This window comes from Stegodyphus dumicola, chromosome 9 (assembly GCF_044657685.1).
Source record: "Stegodyphus dumicola isolate Sdum_Otavi_A_Nest chromosome 9, ASM4465768v1".
Taxonomy (NCBI): domain Eukaryota; kingdom Metazoa; phylum Arthropoda; class Arachnida; order Araneae; family Eresidae; genus Stegodyphus; species Stegodyphus dumicola.
The window spans coordinates 9,966,162-9,987,419 of record NC_140776.1 but is presented as its reverse complement, the minus strand read 5'-3'; the positions used below and the strand labels follow the sequence as shown (position 1 = coordinate 9,987,419).

The window sequence follows — 21,258 nt, the reverse complement described above, 5'->3', positions numbered from 1 at the left end:
TAGCCCTACATTCAATTTTCTTATTAGAAAATGTTAATTTAAAGATTAAATAAGTCACATGAAAATGGCTGTTTAAAAAAACATTATCCATGAAATGGTAATTAAGAATACTTTTTAACAGAATTTTGTTTTCCTTTTTCTCAATAAAATTAAGGGAATTATATGAATATCTTTAATTAATCAAAACTAATTAACTTTTGTGACGTTATGAAAACTACCTGATGTGTTTCTTCTGGGTCTGCCTCTATGCTTTTTAAATAAAGCAACTTTAAATTAATTTTCCGCTATAAAGAAAAATGTGCTAGCAAAGAGTGTTTTAATATAAAAATTAAGATTTATTAATACTGAAGAGAATTTTCAGCTCATATCTCAAATATATTGAACCATCTCTAAGAAACGTATTCCTCAACTACGTTATTAAATGAAAATACTTTTTCTTTTCCCCTTAAAAAATTGCTTCAACTGAAAAAAGGAAAAAGGGGCCACAGAAAAACATTTTCGTAATAAAGAATTCTAATTAAGGGTAATGCAAACGTTGATGCCAAACTTAAAATTAGGTAAAAACGAACTTTATATTTTTACATTAAATCTACATCAAAATATTCTGAGCTGTAAGCGGCCGGAAATGAGTCATATAAATAACTAAATATGCTAGATAAACAATTAAAATAAATCCAAATATCGTAATGGCATTTATCTAGCAAAATTGAGGAATAAAATCTCATAAAAGGAGGCTTTTATAAATTGTTAAGGAAAACTTATATTATTAGTTGAAGATTAGAATCATTGGAGAGTAAGAAAAGACTCAAGAAAAAATACTTTTAATGCTTGAAGAAAAAGAATCTCTTGGCTCAAAATAAAATGAACAGTTGGCCCCTTACAACAAATCTCGGGCTTACAACAAAGCCCGCACTTGGGTTTAAACTCAGAATAAGAAATAAGAACTAAAATTAGAACTAACTAAAAGAGACTTAGCCGAAGCTAACACAAATCTAACGTAGTTGGCCCTTAATTTAAACTAGCCGGCGAATTGATATTGGCCAGTTAGTTTACGGCCAAGCATAACAGCCTAAATATGAAAAATGAGCAATGGCCTCGCCGGGACTTGTTACACCGTTACACCATGAAGGCATGCAAAAAGGAGGAAGAAAATGTACTTTCCTTTTTAAAGAGCGACTGGAGATTAGGAGACGCAGTCGCCAAATCCTAGTGGTGAAGAATCATCATCATCCACCACCTTTTTTTGGTTCGGGCGCCAATGTAGATTTACTAGGTTATTTTCATGCTGGAGACGTGAAACATGAGCAATGCTCTTGCCGGGACTCCGCAAACACGCTCTACTCAGGATTCCTAGCTCTCCATTTGGAAGTAAGTTGAACCTTCCTTAAATACTACTTTTTACTCATTTGTATTCAATTCTATAAACTCATTCTGGTAAAAAGTTGTAAGTGGAAAAAAAATTGACAGAAAAGCGCTTTAAAATTAAAATAACTGTTATAAAATTAAAATATACCTTACAAGTGTCTTTAATTCAGTCTCTGTTGAACAAATATCGTTGCTTATACGTCGATATGAAAAGAAATTTATTTCAAAACAATACTGCGTAAAGTTAAGTCATTAAAGTAAAATCAGCTTCCCCCCCCCTCAACTAAGGGCCATAAATGTTTTCATTCTTTACCAGTTCCCGTACTGTAAAGCATACAGGCCGTTAGTTTAGTTGAATACTAAATATAATAAATTCTAATGCAGCAGAAAAGAAAAAGAAAATTCGTTCTCAAATAATTGAAAATTAGAATTTTGACGTGAATCTATTACTTTGAAAATCATTTTGAAAAAGAGAGAATTATTCATTGAATCAGATATTAAATCATGCGGAGAAAGGAAAAGGTTTCTTCAACAGCTTTGTATTTATTTTTCTTCTCAGAAACATGACAATAAATAATTAAAACAGTCGTAAAAATAAATAATGAAATGAAAATCGATGCTTCACATCGCACACAGTTCAGGAGCATCCCACACCTCTGACAAACGTTGCAGCACTACTGACTGATTGAATATGTTAAAAGTCCATTTCCTCATTCTTTCTGCATGAGGTTTCGCAGAAAGAATGTGAAGCTCATAAAATACTTATTATTTTAAGTAAAATAAAAAATACATCAGTTAAAATAAAAATTGGCCAAAGGCCAAATAATTTATTTATTTAAATTTTTACTATGATCTATAAAATTTTTCTCGTCAATATATAAAATACATGAATATATCAAGGTCTATAATAAATTGTAAAAAATAAATAAATAAAAGTTTTAGATGGTTTCTGAAAATGCTACATTGTGGTATTTTCTTTTCTAAAATTAAATACAGCTACAGTAATAAGAACTTAAAGCAGCAATGCCTGTTATGAAAACTACAAAAATTCTCTCAATAAATATGCCTTGCTTCGGAAAACGCAAAGTGAAAATATAATGGGGCCATTCTAAGACAACTACCCACAGTTCCAGACGATTCTGGGTCTGCTATGAAGGTGGTCGTCCTAGAGAATCGTGTCCAATACCGATGCTTATTTATGTTTCTAGAAATACTGAATATTTTCAGAGGTATGGAACGTAGGCTGAAGTTGCTCGTTTTTGAAGTTATGCGAGATATATACATACGTACGTACAGACGTCACGAAGTAAAATCTCTTCTGAATCCATTTTAAAACCATTTTACAATCCGTTTTGAAAAAAATAGTCCCTTTATCTGTTCGTACATACATATGTCATGCAAAAACATTTGTCTCTCCCCCCCCCAATGGCGGATATTTGCCTGTAACGGCATTGACCACTCCTAAGGCCAGATTGTGGTGGCCATTTTATTGTGGAGGCACCTAATAGGCAGCACCGCTACCTCCTATGAAGGGACAGTAAATTTTACATCCATGCCTTCTCCGGGATTCGAACCCGCACACTCTGATATCGCAGTCAGGCTACTCTAACCACTAAAAAGTTTGGGCAGCTACACTCAAAAACATCGTTCAAAGTGATTCGAGAGTGGTCAAAATGGATATTTCGTTGAAATACGACACCCGAAAGTTTTCGCGATTCGAGTACTTTCTTTACATCGTACAAGGTAGTAAAAATGAAATCCAATAGTCAAAATACATAATACCTAAAATTGAACAAATTACGAAAAAATAAATTCTGCAATGAAATTTGTGGTAGGATAATAGATGCTATCGGAAAATGCCAAAACTACGAAGGACTGGTATTAATTTCTTTAAATGTGCAAGATATGCAAATGATAAGATTCTCCATTTCATCGCTGACACGCTTTCAGAATAGCGTGTTCTAAAAGCGCAGATAAGCATAAATAAATGGACTGAACATGACTTTCAGATCACTCATGATTCAGTTTTGAGACCTAACGATCTTTCTTGCCTGTTAATACACCAGAAGGATATGCCGCATGAATATCTAACAGACATATAAGGACGAAGATGCACTAGAATTAGAGAAGCCGAAATTTCGTACAGCAACCCATAAGGTGTGAAACGCTAGTACAGTGACCAAAACTTAGTGTTTAATACACAAATCAGACCCAGAGTAGTTCTTCAAAGTGCTTTTCAAAGTGCATTAAATAATTTGTCTGTAGGCTAAAACCCGAAAATAGATGCTCAGGTTGATCTTCGAATGCTTCACTTTCAGGGTACGCTTCTGGAGATTAAAATTGTTATACCATGAAGGAAGCAGACAACAAACCTGAAGTTCACATGAAAAATAAAACATACTAGGGCATGCTCATTATTAACATTGCACGTCATCCGCACATTTCAGACAAGAATAGTAATATTTCGAGGCAGTATGAAAAGGCGGGTTGAAATTTCCAATTTATCATTCGAAAATTACAATTACTCGAGTTTACCTACTAATCGTACTTTCAGAAAATCTCATTTTTTTTGCTGCAGTCATGTTATGTCTCGTGTAAGAAGAAACTAATGCCATTGTGTCTTAGAGCTCGATCGCGTAAAAATAGTAGCTTACCAATTACCGTACTGCGCAACTGTTGCATCTTTTGGTCGAAATCTGTTATGAGAATCTGTAGTTGATGGATCTAAAAAGGCCACACAGAGTGTGACGTGCAAGATCTCAAGAACCCTCACTGACAAATGCCTGATAAAGAAGGCATTTGTTTTTCATTATTATTAAGAGTAGTACAGCCATATTACAAATTCTGGGTCAAAACCTAGATGGACAGCACCAAGTATGCTAACTTACGATGGGACGACTCTTCAGCGCCACGAATTGGGAACAAGGCGACCATTGCTTCGACTTCCCTTTACACTACAGCAGAAGCTAAATCAGCCCCTAAATGATACTTTCAATGACGCAAAAGGACATAATGACGCATCGTTATCGTTATATAGTCTTTTCTGACGAATTCAGCGTTTATTTCCAACGTCATGATGACTTTGGCCTTTCAAATTTATCATTATAGGGTAATAATCTGGAAGTCAAAGAAGGATGGAAAATTTCTTCTGCTGCTATGGGAGAAATGTTTCCAGCTATAAAACCTTTTTTAGGGTTACAAGCAGCAGCAACCTTTCCCCTTAGCGTGTCTCAAACATATTTGGTTGTGTTCATGGCTAGAGTATATGCTAGCCAGTCTATTCGAAGAATCTCTATGTAGAAAAGTCGTTCATTAGTCACGCACAATGTGGCCATGCATACCATCTATCCCCAATTTCCGTAGCGTGTGCGAGCACAAAATGTCTGAAGATCTCATACCTAAATTTCTGTCATCAATAAACCATTTCTGATGTTGCACAAATCAGTGCGACCACTGAGAAAGGCACAAGCGTGCCGCTCAACGCTTCCTCCATGTCGAACATTTTCGTTCATATTCTCTTCAAACGATAAATCGCCTATTCTCAGGTTCTTTACTAAAAGCGGGACTCGTTTGAGAAGAGTGGCTCCATTCAATTCGTCTCCATCTGAGATATACCGCGGGCAGCACAGTAGTTTTCTGTGAAAGAAATACAAGTCTGTGAACACACAAACCAACACTAAGTAATCGACTTCGAATAGTTTGAGTTGAAACACTGGTGCCTTGTCAGTAGCCCTCAGAAGTTTCTGTTGCAAAAGAGTGGCGTTCGTTTTGTGTTTTCATTTGTGTTGTTGTATGCCTAAGACTTTTCCTTAAAAACTTCAGTCTCTAAAAACCGATTCCACAGTCTGTAACGACACTTAGAGACACTCTGTAAAGTTTTGCTATAATGTTTTGCGTCTGGTCGCCTTATCAACGACCGATGGCGCTCAAGGCTATCGATTTGGTTAAATCATGTTGTTGAGCTATCGTATTCACGTCTACGAAGCATTAATTGCATGTAATTTGTTTATAATCTTCTCCTACAAAAAGAATGCTTCAGGTTGTTCTTTTTCTTAGGAAAAACACGTAATTTTCGACGTCTCAGACAAAATTTGTATATTTCAAAATTTGTAAACCTGATAAGATTTCCTCTCCAATATCTTTTTGGGTTCTTCTTTATTAGAAAACCAGTAAACTGTGTGTGTTTTTTCACATCGAACGCACATTATCCCCTTATTATTGTTTTTAGAAAAGTATTAATATTCTTTCGGTTTAAGTTATTGGCTTGAATCAGACCCGATATCTTTTCATCATACATATAAAAATAAAAAAAGGCTACATATCTAAGGAAATAGACTAGGATAAATATAGCTTACTTTCGAAAATGTTCTCGTTTTAAGAAATAATTATTAATAGATTATAGCAAATTATTATTATATTATTTCATCTGGAAATCCTTTATAATACTACGTAGAGTCATTAGGTGTTTTTTTTTTTTATTATTTTTTTTTTTATATACAAAGCAGGAGACATGAAAAATTAGCAGTGTCCCCGCCGGTACTCGAACGGTGCGAACCTCTCGAATACGCGCCGAGTGTACTAACTCTTACACCATAAAGGCATGCAGAAAGGAGAAAGGAAATACCTTATATACTCCCCCTTTTAAAGGGCGACTGGGGGTTAGGGGACCCAGTCGCCAAATCCTGATGATGAAGAATCATCATTCACCACCTCTTTAGTTCGGGAACCACTGTATAGTCATTAGGTTATTCTAAAGCGGGAGATAAGAAAAATGAGCAATTCCCTCACCGGGACTCGAACCTGGACCTCTCGAATACGCGCCGAGTGTGCTACCGTTACACCACGAAGACATGCTGGAAAGAAGGGAAGAAATACTAAACCACAAGCATTTTTAGAATAAATTCTTTTATAAAAGGGTCTATTTCACTTGGAAAATATTTAATTGTTTCTATTAAAGCAAAATACTGAGATTGGTGCTTTAAAACAACGTCATACATATTTCCTAGGCGTATCTCAAAACTTACATACAGTAGAACTACTTTTGGAACTACTAATCTTTACAAAAAGTTCATAAAGGGTTCAATTTCAAATTATATTTCATAAAACATTGCTCCTCATCATCATTAAACAATGTAATTCTGAAATCAACTTAGAAAAATATATATAATTTATGAAATTTAAATTTCCTTTGTTAGTGATTGCAGTCAATATCCGTTTTGATTAAATTCGGGGAAATTCTGAAATTTCTTTTGAATGAACGGATGAACGGGAAAATGCCATCTGCCATTCCGAGGATTTCCGCGGAAGGGAAAACCTGTTTCAGATATACTAAAAGTTTGCTACATGCAATGAAATTGAATAAAAGAAAAGGAAAAGAAGCAAATGAAAATAGTCCCCTCCCACACACACACAAGAGGATTTTTAGGGAAAAAGCTATGTTTTTATTTACAAGATCATTCATCAAACTATCACAGCTACTGAGTCGTTTTCTAAGAAACACTTTGCAACGAAAAGATGAAATGCTATTTTGTGCTCATTGTCTGCTTAATGATTTTGTTGCATTCTACATCAGGTAATTTTCACCGTACCCTTTTACATACGGTAAGATTAGAAGTTTTATATTCTTTGTAGCAAATGAATTTACATTATAAAGTTCGGAATACATTACGATGTAAAACATTTAATTTAATTTCAAAATTCTTATTTTTGTTATTATATTTTTTTAGTTAACAATTAAAAATACAAACTGTTTAAAAATATTTTTGAATAAACCTTCCCTAAGATGACTACCCTTGGTTCCAGATGATTTTGATTTTCTATGAAGGTGATCATTTTATAGAGCTAATATTCAATTGTTTATGTTTTCAAAAATATTGCTAACTTTCAGAGGTGGCCTTCTTTAGGAGTTTGTCACTACAAAACGGTTCACTCTATTTATATGTTAGATAACTTATAAAGCGCTTTAAATAAAAACTGGAAAGTGATCAAGTTATTTCAATTAAGAAACGCTAAATACGTTATTATCAGATTTATTGTCAAGTAATTGTTACATACTCAATTTTTTAGCAATACTTAAATTTTATCCATGCCGCATTAATTTTAATTTACAGCACCTGCAAGCATGTAGAAACATTAGGTCTTTTGATGCAGGAGACGGGAAAAATGTGCAATGCCCTTTCCGGGACTCGAAACTGGACCTCTCGAATACGCGAGCTAACCGTTACACCACGAAGGCATCCCTTTTAAAGGGCGACTGTGGATTAGGGAACACAATCGCCAGATCCTGATGGTGAAGAATCATCATCCACCACCTTTTAGTTCGGGAGCCGGTGTAGACACATTAGTTTTTTTTTTTTTTTTTTTTTTTTTTTAGTCCAAAGGGATTTGAATCCCGAAGAACTATTAGTTTCGTTTTGGCATTTTGCGTCGGACTCATAAATGTCGGTTCACTTTTCAAACTGTTGCCACAAAATGTTAGAGTCCTGCATTATATTTGAAGAAATTAAATAATGAAAAATCTGCATAAATGTATGTATATTTCTCGTATTGTGATAAAACAACGGTACATAGAGTCATCGAATTTTGAATAACGTAATCCTCCAACGAATATGAGCATGTGGAAGACCCAATTTGAAATTTGAAATTTGTTTTATGATCGATTTCCTATTTTTTAAAACTTTGACGAATTTTTGATTAACAAACTCAAGGATTTCAAAGCGAGCAATGGCAACGTTGTGCAGAAAAAACATTTTTATCTCCAGCGCGTGAGTCTCTGTATCGGAAATTCTAAAGATATGCTCGTTTTAAAACTATTTTTGAGATATTGCTGTTGCACTGGATCTTATGGTTTAAGAGCGAGGAACATGATATTTAATAAAGAAAGGTAACACACAAAATGTTAAAAAACGCCCCTTTGGACGTAATTTAAAATCTGAAACATTTCAGTTTTTTTTTTTTTTTTTTTTTTTTTTTTTTTTTTTTTTTTTTAATGCAGGAGACGTGAAAACTGTTCAGTGCCCTCACCGGGACTCGAACCTGAACCTCTCGAATACACGCCGAGTGAGCTAACCGTTACACCACGAAGACATGCAGAAAACAGGGAGAAAATACATAGCATTACACAGGAAGAAGGATAAAATGTCTTCTTTTTCATTTTAAAATATAAAATCTTCAATATTTAGACAAATTTTTTATCTATGTTTTTAAATATTTGAGTATAAATTTTAATGGCTAATAAAGCGATGTTATTTCATGAGTCATTTTTTTAATAAAACCTTTTCATCCTTATGCATTTCAATTATAAATTATATACTCTCAGATGAAGGATAAAAAACGGGAAAAAACAGGATTTTTGTAAGAAATTTCACAGTTAACAGTATTGTTTTGCCGTTAAGAGCTAATATTATGTTAAATTATTTTAATGCAAGATCAGCGAATTTCATTTAGCTATATTAGCGTAATCATTATTACATTAGCTGGTTATAAGTAGTCGTGCACATATTTCATATGATCAAGTTATATTTTACAAAAATTGGATTTTAAGATAAAATCAGGCATCAGTATTGGCTTACGTACATTTAAAGCAATTTATACCCTTAGTAACTTTGCAAAAAAAAAAAAAAAAAAAAAAAAAAAAAAATCATTTGTATTATTCATTACTTTCAAATATCCGCAAAAGGAATTTATATGCACTTCAAAAAGAGGAAATAGATATATTAGTTTTAAACAAAATTAAATTTCAAAATCTACTCTAAAATATCCTAAGATTCAAGTTAGCATGCAGCTGTATATTGCATTTTAAATCTCTAAATACCTGTATGCTAAAATTGTATAGACACTAAGAATATAATATACAGAATACAATTGATTATTTAATTACAATAATCAGAATAAAATTGATTATTTAATTATGTCGTTTTCAACTCGTTCGTTTTCATTTACGAATGCAATTTTTGACAGAAAGAAATGTAAGAAATCTCCCATATTTTGAAACTTTCGAAACTGGGCATGATACAATACATTTTTTAATATAATAAAAAAGTCTTTTTCAGTCTGCCTCGAAACTATTTCAACTACTTTCGAAATATTGCAGAGCTGTTCGACATCGTCGAGGATAGAAGTTAAAACTTTCATGTCCAGGCATATAACTTTAAAAACCGGTTAAATCATCGTATGGTTCTGTTGAATCAAAGCAATAAATAAATAACCGTAGTAAAATTCTGTGCATAGTCCAAACTTTTCCGACTGTCGTCTGAGAGTCATCCTCGAAATATCTAAACTGAGGGATAAAATCCGTTGGTCTATGATTAAAACGTTGTCTCGTGTTGGTCTATGATTATAAGTCGCTATAAATATAATTTTCGTGCGATTTTTTGCAGAATGTTGATTTTGTTGAATGTTATTTTGTAGAATGTTAATTTGCAGAATGTCATTGTTTAATTATGCTCTTAGAAATGCTGGTCACTTTGAGAGATGGTCGTCCATTAGAGGTAATCGGTATGAAAGGTTTCACTATGAACTTCTGAATTCTCTCTACGGCGCCTGTATAAGATTTACGTTGTTTTTCTTATGTGCAATGTAATGTTTTTCTTATGTGCAAACGAAGGCATGCCTCTTCATAGACTGTTAAACTTAGTTAACATGCAAAAACTATACGCAATGAACCCTCTCAAGGTGACCACCTCTCAGAAGCGAAACTAGGGTTTTTCAGCGCCCGGGGATCTTATCTGAAGATCTTGCGCCCCTTTCTATGTGCCAAGAATGAAAACAATTCCATTTTGAAATTTCGTAACATCAATTGGCCGCTGCCCTTGGATGCTGCGCACCGGGGACATATGTCCCCTCTTGCCCCGCTCAGCTACGCCACTGCAACCTCTGAAATTCTACTCAAGTGTTTGTTACATACTTAATGTTTTTTGTATGACTTAAATTGTAAGAATTTCGGAGATCATAAATAAATATCTGCGTTTAACGTCACCTCTCTGAGGCGAACACTCTTACAGAAGACCAAATCATCTGGAATTATGCAATCTTAGAGTGGGTTCATGGTAATTTAATCAGTTTAATAGAAAGATATGCTCATCAAAATGATGGATCGAAATATTTTTATATAAGCCATTTAATATTGGGCAGTTCGGGTTTAGAAAGAACATTTAAAGGAAAGTTCTAACTCATTTTACTATACTCCTCCTCCGGGCTCGACGTAGAGAACGCTGGGAAGGCAAAGGAAGGCAACTTTGCCTTCCTTTGCCTTCCCAGCGTTCTCTACGTCGCTTGTCTTCCTTTGCCTTCCCAGCCGCTTTGTCTTCCTTTGCCTTCCCAGCCATATAAGCTTCACAGCTTTGCCTTCCCAGCTGAGGCTGAAAAGCTGTGGCAAAGAGAAAGCTGTGGTTAGGATCTGTACTTAGGCAGTTTCGGCGACAGGGGTATACAAATTATGAACCTAGAGGCTCTCGAGGCCCAGAAAAGATCACTTATTGGTCAACCTGTGGGTCTGGCATGTCCTAGAGCTTAGGGCTCTAGTAGCCCAGGGGGTATGTCCCGGTACTCTGGGTAATGTCGGTGAAGGACGGGCAGCCCGAGCAACTGGCAGGTAGCAAATAGGCGACAAGCATCGCCGTGTGGTGGCTGGTGTCAGTCCTCTCCAAGGTGCAAGGAGTTCGGCTGAACCCCTAGGCCTGGTTCTAAGGTTGGATTGGCCGCGTAGTGGCGACACATGTTCTGTTTTACTCAATTTAATTTTTAAAAACATAAAGTAAGAGTATTAAAAAGTACCTATATTTTTCAAACCATTCAAATACAATTCCCATATTATAGCTCCATATGATATAAAATGGAGTTACGCCACTTTTAAAGAAAACGGCTCATATATTAAATTTCGTTACTCAAAATGTTATAATAAAATACTACCTCTCTATAGAAGATGATCTGAAATTCATTGCATGTTTTAGATATTGAAAATTGAGGATCTTGGCATTGTACGTTTTATAGCTTATTCGTAATTGTGATCAGATTGAACATATGCTTCCAATTTCATATTGTTATTATCCCTTTGAAAATGTTCGATAAGTTTATTAAGTAATAAAAGAAAAAGATTATGAAAGCAAAATATTTCTTTTATTGTTCCGTTCTTAGCAAGTTTTGCATATTTGAAAGCAGTTCTAAATTAATATTAATATTATTTTTTCAGTGCTATGTCATGAAAACCAAGAAGTCGGAGAGGTAAGATGACAATTTTTGAACGATTAATTATTTCATCTTTAGTAGTGGCAGCATATTTAAATATCTAAAAAATTCCATGTGATTTTTTTAGTTTTTGCTCAAATATATTTTTTATATATTTTTCATTTCTGTAAAGGTAATTTTTATATAGTAAAGTCACATAATATAGTATATACAGTGGATGGACAAAAATATGGAAACACCTTGTGAAATGCATGTTTGAAAAGAAAGATTAATTTTTAAGAAATATGTAGGTGGCGCTGGCGTTTTTGACTACTGACGCCACCTATACAACTTCGTAAATGTGCTAAACAGTTCAGTTGTTGTCGGAGTACTGTTATGTGAGGTTGTCATTGCATTATGTCAGAGTTAACAGACTTCGAACGTGGGCAAATTGTTGGAGTACGTATGGTAGGTGCTTCCGTAAGCAAGGTAGCCGAGGTGTTTAGTGTTTCAAGAGGTACTGTATCGAAGATTTATTCCGCATATTTGAGAGGAAAAACATCATCTGCTAAATCACAGCGCGGACGAAAGTGTGTCCTGAGTGATCGTGACAGACGATCATTAAAGGCAATTGTGACGAAAAATAAGAAGACCACAGCTGCAAAAGTTACTGCTGAAATGAATGTTGTGTTACCGAACCCTGTGAGTACCAAAACAATTAGAAGGGAGCTTCATAAACAGGGAATTGCTGGCCGTGCTGCAATTGAGAAGCCACTCATCAGTGATGCTAATGCCCGTAACAGGAAAAGGTGGTGTTTAAGTCATAAAGCCTGGACTATAGAGCAGTGGAAGCGAGTAATATGGTCTGACGAGTCTTCTTTCACATTGTTTTCCACTTCTGGCCGAGTTTACGTTTGGAGAACGCCATCTCAAGCCTATAATACAGACTGCTTGTTGCCAAGAGTGAAACATGGTGGAAGTTCTGTTATGGTTTAGGCAGCCATATCGTTGTTCTCTGCTAGCCCCATGATAACTGTGTCAGGGCACATGACTGCCAAGACTTATATGAACATTTTGGCCGATCGAGTTCATCCCATGGTACAAACTTTGTTCCCCGATGGTGTTGGTGTCTTCCAAGACGACAAAGCCCCTGTTCACACTACTCACATTGTCCATGACTGGTTTTCTGAGCACGAGGATGAGTTGTCCCATCTCCCCTGGCCACCACAGTCACCAGACCTGAATATTATCGAACCTTTGTGGTCTACATTGGAACGGAAAGTGCGTTTTCGTTGTCCACCGCCAACATCGTTATCTGAACTTGCCACCGTTTTGCAGGAAGAATGGTATAATATTCCCTTGGCAAACATACAGGAACTGTATTTATCCATTCCGAGAAGACTGCTAGCTGTTTTGTATGCCAACGGGTTTCCGACACCATATTAAGCAAAGAAACATGTTTTTTTAAAGGTGTTTCCATATTTTTGTCCAACCCCTGTATAATATAGTTTTATATAGTATAGTCACATAATAGGTTAAGTAACCAAAATTTCTGTATAAGAAGAAAGAACTTATAAATTTAAGATTATTTACATTTCCTTCTACAGCATATTTCTCTCGCCCGTGCTTTCCCTTTGTATATATACAGAGAGAGAGAAAGAGAGCTAAAAATCTATTGAATGTATAATGTTGTGTGCGTACGGGTTTGTAATAGATTGAATGCGCAAGTCTGATAAAAGGTTAATAAAATTTATTTTTAGCAAAAGAAATACAACAGAACGCTGGAATTTTCCTCAAAGATAATCGTACAAGTGTTCACAGTATCACGCAATATAATCAGTAGTTATACTCCAAACTGCTCAAAACGCTAGAATACAACGCAATGCAAAGAGAAAGCTAATCCGATCTCTCGCTGAACTCGCAAAAATAATAACAGCAGCTAACTAAACAACTGAGATCTTCTGTCTCTGTGTCTGGCTTTTTATAGCTTTAATTCGGTCGCGAGAAATATCTGGCAATTTCTTTGTTTCTCGAAATTTCTGGAAACCAGCGAGAGGACGGAATTACGGTTACAGTTAACACAGTAGTCCATTACATTTATTCAATTTCAATATAAATTAAACATATATCCATTTATTCAATGTTAAATGCATGTGGTTCTATAATTTTACTTTTGCGGCATAGCTTTCTCTTAAAATTTGTTTCGCGCTACATTGCACGGGGAAACGCAACAATTTTAATTGTAATTCTACTAAAAATATCTAACTAAATACAAAATTCGTAACAATATTTTTGTAATTTATAAAACTATTTCTGCTTAAATGTATTCGAAATTTTATGTATTTTTGCTCAGTTTTTTTGTTTGTTTGTTTGTTCTAATTTGCTTATTTATTCATTCAGTTTGTTTTTATAGTAATTACTGATTGGATTTTGTGTGTTTTACATATTTTAATTTGTAGAAACATTAGGTAATTTGAAAAGCCGGAGAAATGAAAAATTAGCAACCGCCTTCGCCGGGAATCGAACCACGGACCTCTGGAATACCGGTGCAGTGTGCAGAACCACTACACCACGAAGGCACGCTAGGAAGATGGGAGAAATACCTTACATACTCCCCCTTTTTTAGGGCGAATGGGGATTTTAGGGGACCTAATCGCCAAATCCTGGGTGTGGAGAGTCATCATCCACAACCCTTTTATTTCGGGTGCCACTGTAGGGACATTAGGCAATTTGAAAAGCACCCGCCTTCGCCGGGAATCGTACCGCGGACTTCTGGAATACCGGTCCAGTGTGCAGAACCACTGCACCACGAAGGCAAGCTAGGAAGGTGAGAGAAATAATTTACATACACCCCCTTTTATAGGGCGACTGGGGTTTCTAGGAAACCCAATCGCCAAATTATCCACAACCCTTTTAGTTCGGGTGCCACTGTAGAGACATTAGATAATTTGAAAAGCCGGAGAGATGTAAAATTAGCAACCGCCTTTGCCGGGAATCGAACCACGGATCTCTGGAATACCGGCCAAGTGTGCAGAACTCCTACACCACGAAGGCACGCTAGGAAGCTGGGAGAAATACCTTACAAATTAATTATCCTTTATTATAATTATACTTGTTTGATTCGATTATTATTGTGCAAAACCTGTAACTCCTAATAAATTTTAATCGAGATTATGAAGACAGCGTAAGGAGAATCGGAGATACATGCTGAGGACCCCGTGTGGGTTTTAGCGATATTTGGTGATCTATCGCCAATTTAGGAATGTTTTACAAGTGTCATGAAAACATATTTTCAAAATCTAGAAGATTCCGGCACTGTCTTACCCTCCTTTGTCAATGGTACAAATGAAAGGGTGGTGGCAAGAGCCATAATTTCAGCTGAGAGTTGAGATTTGTGGAGAATTTCCTCATATTTCTCTGTTTCTCTTGAGCAATATTTTAGCTGTTGTCTTTCACAAGCAAAAATTGTTACCACCTCAAAACCGAAATAAAAGTTTTTCTTCGTCTGCCCTGTTATTTAAGGACCTCTTAACAAACCTATAGCATCTAAAAATATGTAAAAGCTTAATATGCAAATATTTTTCAAAAATATAAATTTACGGATGAGTAAAGATTTATCTATTTTTTTCCTGTATTTAACTAGAAAGAAGCAAAATATTGTTGAAAAAATTAACTCTTTAAACATGAGCCAAGGAGATTTTAAAATTAAGTTAGTAGAAAAATTAAGTTAGTAGAAAAGATGACATCAGTTCCCATAAGGACTGATTGAAAGGTTTTGAAACTGTTCTGGTTTTCTTTTTCAATGTTAGACGTGGCAGTCCTACACAGGGTGACTCTAAGCAAGAGGGGAAAACTTTAGGGAGTGATAGAAGCCAGTTATACGAACAATATTCGTCATAGACTATATGGTCGGAACGCAAGCGGTGAGAAGTTAAAGGGTAGTTTTCATCGTCACATTTAAAGAATTAACACAAGAATGAGAGAGAAAGCATTTTATTGGCAAAACATGCTCAGAGAAATCGCTCATGTAATGCAGATTTTAATGAGGGACTCAAAGATTAGGCTTTTCACATAGTCCCGCAGGAAAAAACAAAACACGAGAGATCCGGTTATCATAGTGGCCAAGCTATGGGGCCACCTCGACCAAGCCATCGCCCTGGAAATTTCGTGGTTCGTATAACCAGCAATCTTCTCGGCAATCCACGGTAGAAAATACCGTTGGGTGCGGGAACCGACCCTTTTTATACCATTTATTTACAATGCCACCTAGCGGCTTGCCCTTTGCTTTCCGATCATACACTATACTGCTATAGCTGCCTTCTATAACCCCCTGAAGTTTTACCCTTTTTTCAGATTCACCCTGTATAGAGTTTTGTAAAGGTTATACATCGACGTGTAGTTGAACAGTCGTGGCCGCATCGATTGTAAGCATGAAGTACTTTTTGACGTGACGGATGACGAAAATGCCTCTCTTACAATACAGCAGAGGTACAGATCACCAGATGCCCAAACCTAGCATGCTCAAGGCAGCCTTAACACGCTTAATAAGTACCCCAACCTCCAGAGGAGGTCCGAGGAGGCGCCGTCCCTCTCGGTCAGTCCAAATGGATTTTAAATGTTACACCTCGCACAGTAAATGAACTCAAGCACAGTGGTGGACAGCTAGCATCCATCGAAAATAAACAAAGTCACAAAGTTGACATCGTCCGTAACTCAGTATTGACCAAAGGGAGTCCTTCCCCTCGGACAGCCTGCGATATCAAACCATGTAACGTCCCCACAACCAAGCGACAGACAAGACAGTACCAGCACTGTCCCTGCCAAGTCTGAATCTACCACCGAATAAGCGATGGTTCTAGTCCTGTGAAGACATTATTTACCCTAGAAGTCGAGGCTGTCTAGATATTGACCTAGCCAGTTCGCTGGGATGGTCAGTTCCAAACGACCCCCAGGGATAGTTGCCCGAACATAGTTAGCCCAGGCGAATCTAATTACCAGGGGGGCCACGTGGAGATCTTTTTTAAGAGAAACTGGCTCGTATCCATGTTACACGTGGGGAAAGCCACGAAAACTCCACGCCACGTAACTCGAATCCCGGACCGAACTACCAGTGTTCAGCGGCTTTTACCGCTCGGCCGCTGGTGGGCCCAAATTCATTCAATTATAAGCAGAATCGGTTCACTTACAAAAAAAATTGCAATTTATAAAATGCTTGAATGAAGTAACCCATTTACTTCTCTTTTTTACTTTACGAATTTGCTAAAACATCAAAGAGAATTATGAATGTCCGCTTCGATACCAAATGGCAGAAGATAATTCTGAACTCATAAAACATTTAGAAACAGAAAGTGTATTAGTAGAATTAGTTACATTGAACTACTGTATATTTCTACTATTATATTTATTATATATATTTTTTTAGCATTAACATGTATTAACAAAATTTATATTATTACGTGTTAGAGAAAGTTCTCCAACCGAAATTTTTATGTAATAAGTTATGCTAATGTGAATGCTACTACTACTTCTTTATTTTACTTTACAGACCCATTTCTACCTAGAGGCAGCAGTATTTGGCAAAAACTTACGTAATTTTAAAGGCACAATTAACACGGAAATCGGCTCCAAAGTGTGGGAGAGTAAAAGAAAAGACATGAATCTAAACGTTGGTGCCAGTTACGGACTAGACTTCGCACGCAATGATGGACGAACCTTCAAGACTGTGGAGTACAGTGTGAATGCCATTTTCTTCTGGGGTAGAAATCGATGACATCACTATATAATATCGATTAACTTCAGATTCCTTGTGATTTGCCAAAGATTTATCAAAACCATTTTTAATAAATTTCTTTTTTGCGTGAAAAACTTACTGATGTTTCGATTAATTTTTAGAAATACGGTGAATACTCTCTAAGAGGACTACTCAAGTATTGAGATGATTTGGGTCTTTGTCGAAGTTTGGCGTTTTAAAAAAATAACTTTTGACACTAGTGTTTGCTTAAGTTTCCAAAATACTAGTCAATCTAAGATGCGATCATCTTAGAAAGGTGGATACCACGAGAACTCGACTAAACAAGTCACGGCAAATATTTTTTTTCCCATCAGAAAATAAAAGGAAGGCAATCTTTCCTTTTTCCCAAGGAAAAAATCTGATGACTTCCTTTTACGGAATATTAAATTATACGTATTTGGATTTCATTTAAACGTATTTCTTCGAATTTTATCAGAGACATATTTCTTTTTCAATTAAATCAGTTCTCACTTCGTGCCAAGGCAAAAATACATAAAACCACATTAAAAATTGAAAGATATTGAAAAACATAAAACACCAATGCAAAACTCTATTATTGATATTACAATAAACGTGTACTTAGCTGAGCATACTGGTAATTTGTGTGTTAAATCGAACTTCAAAGACGACCTGCCATGGTTGCGGAAAATTTCATTCGTCTATTGGTGCTGGTAGTTTTAAAGAGGTGATGCTCAATATCGATGTTTATTTATTTCTGAAAGATACTGGCTATTTCAGGGGTGTTCGTCTATGGGAAGTAGTTGCTTAGAAAAGAGTCACTGTTCAATGAAACCTCCTTGAAACAAGACCAACAATTCAAATCAGTTTGAATCTTTAGTTGATGTGATCACGATAGAGAGTGATTTTCAGTCTTGGTGTTATTTTTTTGTTCTCAGAAATACTCGTCACTCTCAGAAATGTTCATTTAGAAGCATAGTTGCTCTCTAGTCTTCCTCATGGAAATGGTTTTGAAATTACCACTCATCAAAAAGTAGCGAGACGCATCTACTCATCACGACAATTTGAAGAAAAATGAAGATCGTTTATTGATTCGTGTAATTAAGTTGTGTGAATACAGTGAAATATAGATGCGTAAATTGAGAGCAGTGTATACATTCAGTGTTAAAATGCTATGTACACTGCTCCAAACAATAAGGGTACAAGCAATCAAAGCGATACTGCGCGGTAAAAAAGTAAATGCGAACAAAAATGTACAAACCGTAAGCAAACGTTTACAAGTGGAGGGTCCCCATTCAGTCACCTATTTCAGAAATTTTTTTTGACCCTCTAAATTTTACTTTTTTTTTATGTGAAATTTGAATTCTTGCAATTTTTAGATGCAAATCTTTTATGAAATGAAATTTTAAAAAATCTGATGTGTACACCATATGACTTCCTTGTACGAAATATTAAATTATACGTATTTTTTCTTGGATTTCACTTAAACTTATTGGATTGAATTAATTCTACTTCGCCGACATCGCATAAACCACAATAGACTAAATGCATTCTTTAAAATTCACTCTATTTGTTTACCATAGCGACACTCTGGCGCTAGGTTCACTTAACAGTATTATATGTCGTTCATATTATAACTCATAATGCAAAAAATTTATATCATTTAAAGAACAGAATTATCTAATTGTTGCGACGTGTTTTATTCAAATACTATCATAAAGCTGATATATAAAAGAAATTAAGCAAACAAAACAAAAAAGAAACAGTTTTTCACAGACGATTGAGTATTTCTCATTCAATTAATTCAGTTCTCACTTTGCGAGAAGGCAAAAATACATAAAATTTCAAAATATCTATATTAAAAATTACGAAGTAAATCTTAAACACTTATTTCCTCGAAAAATTCCAGAAAGGATTAAGCATGATTTAATTCACAATAATAAATGAAGGCGTTATCTTTGTTGTTGCGAAGCTAAGTTTCTCTAGATTCGCAACAAATCCACTATCCTGCTGTTTCAAATGTAAACAATCAATGGCCGCCATCAAAAAAATTATTAGGCTTAGCGGCACTTAAACAACTTTAAAATTGTTGATAATTCTAAAAAAATTGCATACAGATTTACTAAAGGCATAAAAACCTTAACCGGAAGAAAAGAACAACATAATTCAGGTTTCTTAGTAGGATCTCGTATTATGTGGCCAAAGGGAGTACGATCCTACAAGTGTATTTCTAAATTTAACTGCTAAAAAATAAAAAATTAGATCTTTTTTTTTTTCAAAGATCATATATGAATTATTCGAAAAAACCACTATCATCTAAATATAATGCGAAATTACATATAACAATAGTTATTTATCATATTATTTGTTACCTTAGGTAACAACTAATTAATCATAAAAAGTTACTTTTTATTCCGACTGAAAAGCATAACAGGAATTATCTATATGTTATTAAATGGATAATCTTCCCCTACATATTGTCTAGATCTAATTTTGAGGAAGCTAGGGAACTAAGCAGCGAATTACCGCTGAGTTCAAGCAGAAGTTACAGAGACTTAAGAAGGACTAAAGCACCCTTTTATTCACGCAAAGAAATAATAACAGATGGCCCCTTCTCGAGCTTACAGGAAAGCCTCCACTCGGACGTTTAAATCAGGATAAGAAAATAAGAAAGAACTAATCTAATACTAAAATAAACTTAAGCCGAAGCTAGACACAAATACCTAAAGTAGTTGGTCCTTAAATTGAACTAGCCGGCGATTCTCAGCAGGCACGTAATATACGGCCAAACGTCATAGATTCAAGAACGAAGCAGCCAGAAAGCAAGCAAGGGCTACTAAGGACTCCTAAGCACTCCCTCTCGAAGTAAGTTGAACTTCCTTTAAATACTTCTTCTAACGCATTTGCATTCAATTCGATTCTAAAAACTTATTCTAAAAACTCATTCTGGTAGGAATTTATAAGTGGAAATAAGAATTTAAAGGAAAGGGTTTCAAAATTAAAAATAGCTGTTATAAAATTAAAATACATCTTGCAAATAGTATGAATTCTTAAAGATATAGCATTGCTTTAAGAATTACTGCATACTTTTTCCATTGCATACATTGTTCATACATACATAGTTGCATACATATTTCTTATTCAGTTATATTAATAGATCGTGGTTGTATCAATATTTATTTATAAGCAATATTTTTTAAATGATCCTTTGCAAATTACTGAAAATTCACTGCAATAATTCTAAAAAGCTGTTAAATTTTATAATCCTTTTAACAAGAATTCGTGTGCGCTATATGTTCTTCATAAACCTCGCTAATTTGTTACAAATTCTACATCTTTCTTAAACGATGCTTGCATTTTTATAACCTGATTTTCTGTGAAAATAATGTTAATGCTTTTTGGAATATTCAGTAAAGGGAAAATCCCAAATGTAATACTTAATGATCAGTTTTCCCATTTTACTTGCCACATTCCTATTCTACATTTTTATGTAAAAGCTATTGTAAATATTATGGAAATTGCCATGAACTGTGGCTATTTGAATTTTCTAGAAGTTGAATCATTCTGTTTTCTTCGAAACTTTAGATAATATATCACATGAAATTCTTCCAGTGGTTGCCAAATCCTAGTTACTTTGCTACCTGCATTTACAATATAATTTATTTTTTTTCTATTCTGTCTGATACAGGTATCTGTATACCAATCCGCGTCTTTTGCCATTTGGTATTTTAAGTTACAAAAATTCGATGCGTCGCTTATCTTTAATTGCTTGGCTTTTGCTAGTGCAAAAAAGTTAAAGAAATATCATTGATCATTATGTAATACTTCAGACATTTCTCGTTAGTTCTGAAATTTTATACATCTGAGAAAATCTTCCAACTTCTGCATCCTTATTTCACTGGTGAAGTGAAACAATAAAATCTAAATAAAATATTTCTGTTGTGTCTCGTCCCATGCATAAATTATATTTACTACCTATT

General features: G+C 35.0%; 1 protein-coding gene across 3 annotated transcripts; it reads left to right on the top strand.

Annotated features, from left to right (window-relative positions):
- Positions 1–1,197: 1,197 nt before the first annotated feature.
- Positions 1,198–17,394, top strand: LOC146995299 (uncharacterized). 3 transcript variants are annotated; one of them, XM_085824513.1, is made up of 3 exons: positions 1,198–1,368; positions 11,555–11,586; positions 17,075–17,394. In XM_085824513.1, exons 1-3 carry the CDS (start codon positions 1,308–1,310, stop codon positions 17,297–17,299), a joined length of 318 nt encoding a protein of 105 aa, XP_085680639.1. In that variant the 5' UTR covers positions 1,198–1,307; the 3' UTR covers positions 17,300–17,394. The 3 variants fall into 3 exon arrangements, 2 of the variants coding, with proteins under 2 accessions (XP_085680639.1, XP_085680640.1); XR_015043195.1 differs by lacking the exon at positions 1,198–1,368 and adding an exon at positions 6,780–6,966; XM_085824514.1 differs by lacking the exon at positions 1,198–1,368 and adding an exon at positions 6,784–6,937.
- Positions 17,395–21,258: the final 3,864 nt, after the last annotated feature.